This window comes from Dictyostelium purpureum (genome assembly GCF_000190715.1).
Source record: "Dictyostelium purpureum unplaced genomic scaffold DICPUscaffold_612, whole genome shotgun sequence".
Classification (NCBI taxonomy): domain Eukaryota; phylum Evosea; class Eumycetozoa; order Dictyosteliales; family Dictyosteliaceae; genus Dictyostelium; species Dictyostelium purpureum.
This window is the reverse complement of record NW_003519946.1, coordinates 1-11,602: the sequence shown is the minus strand read 5'-3', so window position 1 is coordinate 11,602 and position 11,602 is coordinate 1. Positions and strand designations below refer to the sequence as shown.

At 22.5% G+C, this 11,602-nt stretch overlaps 6 protein-coding genes across 6 annotated transcripts; 3 read left to right on the top strand and 3 right to left on the bottom strand.

Annotated features, from left to right (window-relative positions):
• Window positions 1-42: 42 nt before the first annotated feature.
• Window positions 43-1,451, bottom strand: DICPUDRAFT_159750 (uncharacterized protein; the record flags this gene model as incomplete). The annotated part of the gene is made up of 5 exons (XM_003294662.1): window positions 43-264; window positions 334-695; window positions 763-1,071; window positions 1,148-1,313; window positions 1,395-1,451. 5 exons carry the CDS (start codon window positions 1,449-1,451, stop codon window positions 43-45), a joined length of 1,116 nt encoding a protein of 371 aa, XP_003294710.1.
• Window positions 1,452-2,765: 1,314 nt separating this feature from the next.
• Window positions 2,766-3,510, top strand: DICPUDRAFT_73744 (uncharacterized protein; the record flags this gene model as incomplete). Its single annotated transcript, XM_003294665.1, has 2 exons — window positions 2,766-3,384; window positions 3,465-3,510. Coding segments are annotated over exons 1-2 (634 nt in total), but the record flags the coding sequence as incomplete, so codon positions are not given.
• Window positions 3,511-5,086: 1,576 nt separating this feature from the next.
• On the top strand, window positions 5,087-6,241 carry IPTC (uncharacterized protein; the record flags this gene model as incomplete). The annotated part of the gene is made up of 3 exons (XM_003294664.1): window positions 5,087-5,538; window positions 5,617-6,020; window positions 6,084-6,241. 3 exons carry the CDS (start codon window positions 5,087-5,089, stop codon window positions 6,239-6,241), a joined length of 1,014 nt encoding a protein of 337 aa, XP_003294712.1.
• Window positions 6,242-6,766: 525 nt separating this feature from the next.
• On the bottom strand, window positions 6,767-7,373 carry DICPUDRAFT_85162 (uncharacterized protein; the record flags this gene model as incomplete). The annotated part of the gene is made up of 3 exons (XM_003294661.1): window positions 6,767-6,960; window positions 7,186-7,228; window positions 7,299-7,373. The coding sequence occupies 3 exons, from the start codon at window positions 7,371-7,373 to the stop codon at window positions 6,767-6,769; spliced, it is 312 nt and encodes a 103-aa protein (XP_003294709.1).
• Window positions 7,374-7,791: 418 nt separating this feature from the next.
• DICPUDRAFT_43831 (uncharacterized protein) lies at window positions 7,792-8,918 on the top strand (the record flags this gene model as incomplete). Its single annotated transcript, XM_003294663.1, has 2 exons — window positions 7,792-8,055; window positions 8,193-8,918. The coding sequence occupies 2 exons, from the start codon at window positions 7,792-7,794 to the stop codon at window positions 8,916-8,918; spliced, it is 990 nt and encodes a 329-aa protein (XP_003294711.1).
• Window positions 8,919-9,042: 124 nt separating this feature from the next.
• DICPUDRAFT_43829 (uncharacterized protein) lies at window positions 9,043-10,724 on the bottom strand (the record flags this gene model as incomplete). The annotated part of the gene is made up of 3 exons (XM_003294660.1): window positions 9,043-10,098; window positions 10,191-10,358; window positions 10,428-10,724. 3 exons carry the CDS (start codon window positions 10,722-10,724, stop codon window positions 9,043-9,045), a joined length of 1,521 nt encoding a protein of 506 aa, XP_003294708.1.
• Window positions 10,725-11,602: the final 878 nt, after the last annotated feature.

Below are 11,602 nucleotides of genomic sequence, written 5' to 3'. Positions count from 1 at the left end.
ATTGATACTTTGGTAACCAAATGCTGAAACTAAAAAAAAAAATTAATAATAATTAATAAAACAATATAAATCAAAACAATATTTACCAGGACTTGATCTTAATGTTTCTTTAATAACTGCATTAAAAAATGGTGTTGATGCACGATCAGATAGTTTTAAGTAGTTTCTATCTCCAGCAACATTTTTTAATTCATTATAAGCTTTTTCTTGAATATCTTTGTTATTGCACATTCTTAAGGTGAACCATTCCATAGTTATTGCAACCTATATATTAAAAGTTAAATTAGTTTATATTTTTATTTAAATAGTAAAAGTTATTTTTAAAATACCTACAGTATCACTACCAGCTAAAAATAAATCAAAACAAACAGAAACAATTGATTCTTTAGTGTCTTTCTTTGTTCCATATTCTTTGATTAAAATATCTAAGAAATCTCTTGGGTTTTCGAAATCAATAGTTGATAAATGGTTATCATACTTTGTTCTTAGGAAATCTTTAATTAGGTTTACATTTTTTTCAGTTAAACTTAAATACCAATAATAAAATGGTGAAAGAATATTAATAAAGTCACCTAAATTACCAGTTGAAAGATCTTTAATAATATTAACAAATAGTGTATTGAATTCTGCAACCTTGCTTTTTGAGATATCTTCATTGTAATCAATATTTTCATCAAATAGATATTTAAACATTGCTATAGTTATAAAAGAACAATTAATAAATTATTAAATATTTAATATATAATAGGGCTATATACTTACTTGCCAAACTATATCTATGTGCATATAAATGAATTTCAAATGGTTCACCTGAGGTAGAGAATTTTTTCATTGATTTTACCAATTCATTTGCTTGATGGCCTAAAAGATCATAAATCTTTTTGGTTGATGACCTTTTCATTGCATTGTTTAAAATATTTCTATTTTTGTGCCATTGTTCAAAATTTGATGTCGATAAACCTCTACCACCTTGAACATGTTTAAAAATTGGTGTTACTGGTCTATTATTACCAATTAAATCTGCATTATCGATACAGATTTGTTTTATCAATGATGGATCTGAAACCACAACTAATATTTGTTTATAAAGCAAATTAGTATCAATTGAATAAAAATATAATAAAATAGTTTAACTTGTATACGTTACCAGTATAAATATCACCGAAGAATAAACGATAGATAGGTCCATACACCTTATGAAAATCTGTTAAAATATGATGTGGTAATTTTCCTAATTGATGTAAATTCCCTAAAATTGGCAAAGCAAAAGGTCCAGATAATTGCTTAGGATGAATTTTTTTGATTTTTTGGTACTATAATTTAATTATTATTTTAATTAATATAAATATTTTTATTTTACAACTATTTTATTTTTTTAATTTATTAATACTTACACATGAATATATAAAATATATTAAAAATAAAGTGAATAATATATTAAAAATATTCATCTTTTATATTTATAATTAGAAAAAATTGATTTTTTTTTTTCTGAAAACTTTTTTTTTTTTTTTTTTCAAAAGATAAAAAATAGGGATTAAAAAAAAATCGTTATCTTCAGTTTTTACCAATTATTGTGAGCGTATTCATTTAAAATTTTAGAAAAAAATATCTCTTTTTTTATTTTAAAAAAAATTGAAAAAAAAAAAATATTTTATATTTTTTTATTTTTACTCCCACCTTTTATTTTTTCCAAAAACTAATTAACAAAAAAGAAAAAGTCCAAACAAATAATCATTTTTCTTTAAATAAAAAAAAACTTTATATATTTTCAAATTTATTTTAACAATAATATTTTGCTCATCATTATCCTTTTTTTATCTTTTTTTTTTATATATTATTTTTATTTTTTTAAAAAAAAAAATTATTTTTTTGGATAAAATTTTCCATGTGATCACGATAAACAATAATGATAATTTTAATAACTTGTTCAAAACATGTTAATTTTCAATATTAAAATTTGAAAAAAATTATGATGTTTTTTTATTTTTTTTTTATTTATGTATATATTTAACACAAAAAAAAAAAAATTTATGATGGGTTTGGGAAAAAAGATGATTGGAAAATGAAGATATTGACAAAAAAAAAAAAAATTAAATACAAGTAAAAAGAAGAAAAAACTTATTTATAATTAAACCAATTAAAAAAATTAGGTTAACGAAGTGTTTGGGTAGTTTTTAAATTGTTTTACAAACATAATATTCACACTATTCAAAAGAACTAATCAAAGATTATGAAAATACAAAATAATCAGTTTGAACCTGAACAAATTGGTGATACTTTCATGAATATTATAAAAAATACAAAATAGATAATAATTTTTTTTTTAAGAGAATGAATATAACAAAAAATAAAAAATTATTAAATATTAAGTTTTCAAAAAAAAACCCAACATTACAAAAAATTAATAACTTCTATTTTTAAATTCAAAAAAAAAAAAAAATATATCAAACATATTGTAAAATTAAATTTTTTAAAAATCTTCAGGTCAAGATATAAAACAGTTAAAACTGATAAATTTTAACCCCATAGTGGTTCTAAAAAAAGATGGCAATGTTAACTGAAGGTATAGAAAGTGTAAATCCTCCAATACCAATAAATTTTAATTTTTTTTTGAGGTGAGTTGGCAAATTACAAATTAAAAGAGGTTATAAAAATATTTGTTTGGAATTAAATTTTTATTATTTTTTTTTCTTTAAAAGGCTGTAAAAAATATTTTTTTAAAAATTAAATTATTATTTCTAATTCATTATTGTTATATTAAATATTTAAAAAAATGGAAAATAGGTTTATGGGAACTACATCTACTGAAGATGATTTAATGGAAGGAACTGGTAGTGTTTTAAGTGGTGCAATTGGATCTATTCCGGTCGTTGGTAGCTTTCTAAGTGGTATTTTTGGTGCATTTTGGCCAGGCCCTAAGTATCTAACTGTTGAAGACTTTGAAAAAGAAATTAAAAAATTAAAAGAACAAATGAGTGCTCTGATGGATGAAAAGATAGAAGCTGCACTTGATAAAGTTTTTAATGCAATTATTGACACTGAAGTTTTAGCTTTATTAAATTCTGGTAATAATTTTTCAGATGCCGTCAATATATGGGCAGAAAGAAATGGTCAAAAAGTATCAAATGTACCAAAAAAAAAAAGTAAATTTGCTATGGAAATTCAAGATTTAGGTGATGAAGCAATTAAAGAGCTATGCAGAACTCAATATCAAATATTCACTGGTGATGCTGAAAGATGTATTATTCTATTATCTGATGATAGATTTAATGAATATTCATTAAATTCCCTTGTTTTTACAATGGCACATTATGTTTCTTCCCAATTGGAATGTATTGCCAATGGTGTCACATGGGGTTTTCCAGAGAGTTTTATTGAAGGGTATGCATAATTTATTTTTATATATAAATAAAGAAATCTATAGTAGTTACTAGTTTTTAAATTACATAAAACCTTTATAGTAATGGAGGAAATATTGTTGGTGTAAAGACAAAACTCCATGAAAAAATCAACAAATTCTATATGGATTCGGGAAAAGCCTATCGAAAAGCAATAAAAAAGGGTGCTCAGACTTCCCATATTGATATTAGAAGGATTGCTTCTGCAGCAGGTTTAGTTCACTATTCAGATAAAAGATTATTTGAATATCCAGTAATCAAATTACAAGATCTATCTCCAGAAATTGTTTTGGAAACATTTAATAAAACATATTATCCCATGATGTTTTATTATCGTAATAAATCCACAACTAAGGATGATGATGTTATAGATCATGTTACATCTCAATGGCAAGTTACAACTTTACCTAATCAATCTCGTGATGAACAAGTACTATTCACCTTTAAATTTAAAACCCCTCCATTTAAAAAATTTAATATAAAACTTCATCTTGCTGCTTTTAACTCCAATGAGTATGTTATCAATTTAAAATATGGAAATGGAACCATTGGATCAATCAAAACCAATTCTGATTTAACCAACAACTGTCCAACTATGGAGGTTATTAGACAAGCTATAGTTAATGGTGGCCAAGTTCCATCTAGTATAAAGTATGGAATTTATTCAAAAACATTTGAAATATCACCCCCTCTTACATCATTAGAATTAAAGATATGCAGTATTCATACCTCAGGCAGCCAATCTGATTGTCTTCACCTTGAGGATTTAAATATTACACTATTGGAATAGATACATCTCCATTTTATCAACTTTTGTTTTATAATTAAAAAATTAATAAATAAATAAATATAATTAAAGAAAAAAGAATAATCTTGAATATTGGAAAAATTTAACAGAGGGCAAATTCATTTTTTTATTAGAAAAATGAATAAAAAATAAAAAATAAAATTTAATTAATTTGATAGGATTTATTTTGCTTGGAATTTAAATAGGGTATTTTTTGATTTTGGATATTTGATATTTCTGAATAAGGTAGAGATTAAAACATAGTTATCTTTAGCTTTTACAAAAACTTTGCATTAATGGATAGAAATCAATTCTATTATATAGCTATGCTTTTACATTCATGTTACAAACTCACATATATTGAAGTAAATTGGGAAACCAGTAAACTACTCCATCTTCGTAATTTAGATTTATTCAGAAAGAATTTTGTTAGGTATCAATCTAAATCCAGTTACAGATGACAATGGTAGATATATATCTTTTAGATTTTCAGTTCTCTTGTTTGTGATTACTTGGCTATTCCGTGATCGTCAGTGGAAATTGAATGAACTTTTTCAAAGGAACGAATATTGTTACCCATAAAAGACTCTACCATTGAGTCATGTCTTCTCAAAAAAATGGAATTGTCAAATTCAAGATGTTGAATTTGATGTTCTTAACAAAAAAAAAAGATGAAAGAGTCCACAACAAAATATTTAAATTGATAGCGGGTAATATCTAATAAATTTGGTGAAAAATGAAAATTTATAAAAATTAAAAAAAAATAAAAAATTTTTGTGAATAAATTGATTTTTTAAAAAAAAAATTTTATTTTTTTTTTTATTTTTCGTTTTTGTTGCATTTTTTTTTTTTAATTTTGATTGAAACCAATTTATATAAATTATATATATTAACAATTATGAAAAGGTTTTATAGCTGTACCAATAATAATAAACCTAAAATATTAGTTTTATCAGGATCAACCGGAGCTGGTAAAAGTAGAGTTGCAATAGAATTAGCAAAACAGATCAAGGGTGAAATTATTTGCGCAGATTCAATTCAAATATATAAAAACCTTTCAGTGGGTAGTAACTCTAACGACACAATCAATCAAAAAGAAGTTCCATTCCACTTATATAATTTTTTAGATATAAACAACTCAAAATTTAATGTATATAATTATTTTCAACATGCTAAAAAAGCAATTAACGAAATTGTCGATAGGGGTAACACCCCAATAATAGTTGGTGGTTGTGGTTTTTATCTAGACTCAATATTAAAAGGATCTAGAGAACCAGAGTTAACACAAAAAGAAAGAGAAGAAATTGATATATTAGAGTCTAAAATTAAAAATTCACAATGGGATTATTAGTAAGTAGTTTTAATTAAAAAAAAAAATGAATGAAAATATATTAATAAAACCATCTAATTTATTTTTATTATTTAAAGTTATGATATTTTAAAAGAAATTGATATTGAATCAGCAAAATGCATTTCAAGAAATAATGTAAAAAGATTAACAATGAGTTTATATTTCAATTTAATAAAAGAAGTTAAATTTTCATCACTCAAAGATCAATTTTCAGATTCAATTAAAGACTCATATGACTTTAGATGTTTTTATTTGACAACTGAAAGATATAAAAGAACCACAATGTTAAATGAAAGATGTGAAGCAATGGTTTATTCAGGTTTATTAGATGAAGTTTTCCACTTATTAATGACTCAAGAAAATTTTATAAATTCCAAAGCTGGAAAATCATTAGGTTATAAAGAAACAATTAAATTACTATTAAATCAATATCCCAACATTAGTACCAATAAAATCAATAAAAATAAAAATAAAAACAAAAGTAATATAGATAACAATGATAACGAATATAATATAGATAATAACAATGATAATGATAATATAGATAATAAAAATGAAATATCAGAAGAATCAATAGTTAACTATATTAAAGATTTTAGATCTGTTACAAGACAATATTCAAAAAGACAAGATACATGGTTTAAAAAAGATGAAATATATCACTGGATGGATATTCAAAATAATAATTTAAATCATTTGTAAGTTTTCTAACTTTTACCATACACAATAATATTCCATTTATACTAACATAATTACCCACTTTTATAGAATTTTAAATAAATTTAATGAAACACCAAATCAATTTAAATTAAATAGAAATATGACCGAAGAAAACAAACTTAAAGCACCAAATTTTGGATTTAATCCTCCAGATCCCCAAATTGAAAGAAATAAAAGATTCCAAGATTTGGTATCCAAAGCTAAAATTTTAAGTTTTAACTATTTTGCAAATAAAACAAATAAAAAATAAAAATATTACAAACAAATAAACAAACAAAATAAATAAATAACTCTTAAAAGATTTGGTATATACATTATTTTAAAATTAATATATCTATCGTATTGATATATTTTAAGATTTATTTCTACAAAATATTTTATTTTTTTTGGGTTTTTTTTTATTTATACAATTCATATATTTGGTATTGGTTTGATGGAGGCAATTTTTTGTTGGTAAGTATTATTTATATATTTAAAAAAATAATTTAAAATTTTCAATATTTGAATTTAATTTGATTCAGTTTTGTTTTCATTATTGGTATTATTGATATTGTTGGTATTATTACTATTATTATTACTATTATTATTTTCAGTATTTGGTTGTTGTTGCTGTTGTTGCTGTAATTTTTGCTGTTGAGCTTGAACCATTAAATCTGAAATTGATTTATCTAATTCGTCAATTCTTGAACCCATTTCATCGACTAAAATAAATATAATAAAATAAAAAGTTATTAATCATCATAGTACTATTATAATCTTTAAATATCTATATATAATTGTTGTTGTTATTTTATTTTATTATATAATGATATTTAATTGTTTTTGATTTAATTATTGATTTGCAATTGTTTATAATCATCTGCATTGATATAATGATTGATAATACTGTGACTATCATTGATTGCTAAATTATATCTATAACATACTTCTAGTTAAAATTGATTTTGAAACAGTTTCGAATCTGCTTTGCTATATATAAAATAATTAATGGTTAATAATAGTCATAATTATGATAGCTCCTATGTTTATTTTATCTTACCATTTGTTCTAATAAAACACCGACAATATTTGAAACATCTTGATTATTATTTTGATTGTTTTCTGGATTACTCATTTTGTTTGGTTTATTTCTTTCAATAAATTAGAAAAGCAATATATTTCGTTTATTAAAATAATTTAAAAAAAAAAAAAAAAATTTTAAAAAAAAATTTTAAAAAAAAATTAAAAAATTAAAAAAAAAAAAAAAAAAAAAAGTAAAAATTAAATTTAAAAAAAAAAAAATTATATATTAGCCAAATTTATATATATATTTAAATATAAATACATTGAAAATATAATATGATTGTTTTTGTCTTTGTTGTTTGTCCGAAATGATAAAATAAAAAAAAAAGAATAGTAAAAGATATTTTTTATTTTATTTTAAAAATTTTATAATTTTTATTTATTTTTTTTTTTTTTTAATTTTTGAAAAATTTTTTTAATTTTTTTTTCATTTCACATATCCAGTCCATTGGTATAATAATAATAATAAAATGATTGTATATATATTAGTATCATTTTTAGCAGCAGTAATAATTCATTTAATTTACAGAAAACAAACTGGATTCCAATTTAAAAATAAACATGTTGTTGTTGTTGGTGGATCACAAGGTATTGGTAAAGAATTAGTATATTTATTATTAAAGGAACAATGCTCAACTGTTTCAGTTATTTCAAGAAATTTAGCAAATTTAAGATCAGTTATTGATGATTGTCCAAATGAAGTAAGTAATGCCAATACACATTTAAAAAATAAAGTACTTTATTAATTTGACTATACTATACTAAAAATAATAAATAATAAACAATAAATAATAAATAATAAATAATAAATAATAAATAATAAAAAATAAAAAATACTAATATAATTTTATATTTTTTTTTTTTTTTTTAGTCATTAAAAAGTAAAATTGAAATTTATTCATGCGATATTACACAAAAAGATAAAGTTAAAGAAACTATTAAATCAATTATTGATAAAGGTACACCAATTGATTGTTTAATAAATTGTGCAGGATTTGCAATTCCAGGTTATTTTATCGAACAAGATGAAGAAATTTTTGAAAGAACTATGAAATTAGATTACTTTGGTTCAGTTTACACCACAAAAGAAATTGTACCACATATGATTGAAAATGGTACAGGTGGTCATATCGTTTTTGTATCATCTACATGTGGTTTAGTTGGTGTTCCAGGTTATAGTACTTATTGTCCAACTAAATTTGCTATTAAAGGTTTTGCAGAAACATTAAGATCCGAATTAAAACCATACAACATTACATTCTCTGTTGTTTATCCACCAGATACCGATACTCCAGGCTACAAACAAGAAAACTTAACCAAACCAGAAGAAACCGTTGCTATTTCAGGTGGTGGCAAAGCAGTTCCAGCCATCGAAGTTGCCAAATGTATTGTCAGTGGTGTTAAAAATGGTGATTATCATATTGCTTATGATTTAGCCACCAAACTTTGTGCCATTTTGTCACCAGGTCTCACTCCATTCTATTACTCTTTCTTTGATATTTTATTAGCTCCAGTTTGTAGACTAGTAGGTGTTATTGCCATGCATCAAAACGATTCAGAAGTTATGAAGGCTTGGAAAAAAAGACAAATCAAATAAAAAAATCAAATAAAAATAAAAACAAATTTTATATATATATGATGTATAATACAAAAAAAAAAAAAAAAAACTATAATTTATAATATTTATAAAAGAAATTCGAATTTTATTATACCTTTTTATTTTATTTTATATTATCTATATTATCTATTATATTATTATTAACTATAGTTGTTGTGCTTGATTGTCTAAGTTTTTGTGATTCTTTATTGGATTCAAAAAAACTCTGTTCTGATTTTAATGGAGACTGAGATATATAACCAAGCTTTAAATTGAATCTATCATTAATTTCATCTAAAATAGTTTTATAGCAAAAAATATATTGTTCCAATTGTTGAACCATACCAGGACGTTGTTCTCTAAGTTTTAAAACTACATGGAATAAATTAAAATCAATTAAATTGCCATCTTTATCTTTAATTGCATATTTTGGATCTTGATTTGGGTCATCGTAATCATCTTGACTATTTGAATTTGAAAGGCTATTTTGTTGATGTTGTGCTTGTTGATTCATACTGTTAATGGTTTGTGCATATATTAAATTTTTTAAAGTTGATGAAAGATTTCTCAAATCTAATGTATCTTTTTGATAATCTTGATTTTGGGTGAATGGATGAACAACTTGATCAATTGGTAAAGATTCAAGTGTATTAAAATAATGATCCAACTTTTTCATCATTATTACCGCTGTACAAAAAGTACCAGTTCTTCCAACACCAGCACTACAATGAACTACAATTGGACAATTCTTATCTGAAGCTGGTTTAATACGGTTTTGACGTTCATTGATGAGATGGAGTAGATCTCTAAATGGTTGTGTTTGATCTGGAATATTATGATCTGGCCAACCTTCATATTGAAATTGGGATACATAACGTACCTCACCGTCAAGAGTATTTGTAAGTTTTAAATTTCTAATGGTAATTTCTCTTTCACTATCATAAAGACTATCAACTAACTCTACATTAAATTTACCAACATGATGTTCAATTGTTTGATGACTATAAATTTCATTTCCTTTTTCTGGCCAATATCTGTCACATTTAATTCTACAATTTTCTGCTTCTTTTGATAACATAACAATTATACTACATCTATATTCCCAAATCATTCTCCAAAAATCAACAAAAGTATTTGGTAATGGTCCTTGAGTGCAAATAAATTGTTTTTCATAATTACCCTGAAAAAAAAAAAAAAATTTAGTTAGTTTAAGTTTTTTAATTGATGTTTTAGTATATATTTCTCTATTATTAGAAATATTATAATATCTACATCAATAAAGTTTGCATTAATATAATCTGAACCTTCTTTTTCTGGTACTTTTTTAAGTACAACTCTTGTGCTGTTAACTGGAAGAATATTTGTATATCTATTTTTCACTGTATTGTGTTTTTTATCACCTTCACTTGTTTCACATGGTAATGCTGTTTCATCCAATAACTATAAGAGATAATAAAAAAGTTAGTATATAATAAAAAATTGAAATTTTAAATTAAAAAAAATATTTACTCTAAATTCTTCTCTTAATAATAAAATATCATCCATATGATTTTTTAAATTATAAACTGGTGCCTTAATTCTCTCTTCGTCCTCTAAGAAATCTCTATTATTATAATATGGTGACGAGGAACCCGAATTTGTTGGTAATGATCCTAATGAACTCATTCTGCTAAATGATCCTTGTGATGAGCTTAATGAAATTGAACTGCTACTTCTTGTGGCTAATGGTCTAGGAATTCCTCCACTAATATTAATGTTATTTTTTTCTGAATTACCAATTTGATTTGTGCTTTCAACTGATCCCATTATATCACTATTTTTTTTACTATTAATATTTAATGCTGTTTTTATATCTGTTTTTATTATTTTTTCTTTGGCTCTATTAAATAATTTATTCTTGTTAATAATTTTATAATTTGTATAAAAACGACTATGTTTGTTTTTGATGATGTCAAATGTAGTGTGGCTGGTTGTTTTGGTATTTGTGGTTGTTATTAATGAACAACGATATAAATTTGATTTATTAAAAACAATAATTTTTGATTTATTATTAAAATTTATATATTCACTATTTTAAAATATATATCTAAGAAAAAATAATAATATAAAAATTTAAATAAAAATATTAAATAATTTAAAAAAATTAAAAAAAAAAATTAAAAAAAAAAATTAAAAAAAATTAAAAAAAAATTAAAAATAAAAATAAAAATAAAAATAAAAATAAAAATAAAATAAAAAAAAAATAAAATAAAAATGGTGTTGTGTGGATAATTGGTGTGTGTGTGTGTTTTTTTTGTATATATATGTATATATTTTTTTTAAATATAACAATATAAAATTATTTAATTATTTTTAATTTAATTTTAATATAAATAAATTTTGTTTAATTAATTAAAAAATAAAATAAAAATAGATAAAAAATATAAATAAATAAATAAAAAAAATAAAAAAAAAAGGAAACTATTTTTTTATTAAAAAATAAAATTAATATAAAAATATTACATTATTTTTTGAATTTTTTTTTTTTTGGATATTATTTTTTTTTTTTTTAGAATGTACTTTTGCATTTATGAGCCGCACAAAATCAATAACGGTGTGCATGTGTGGGTGATTAAAATGTGATTTTGTGATTGATTTTTGGAATTTGTTGATATTTTAAAAAATAAAAAAAAGATATAAAAAAT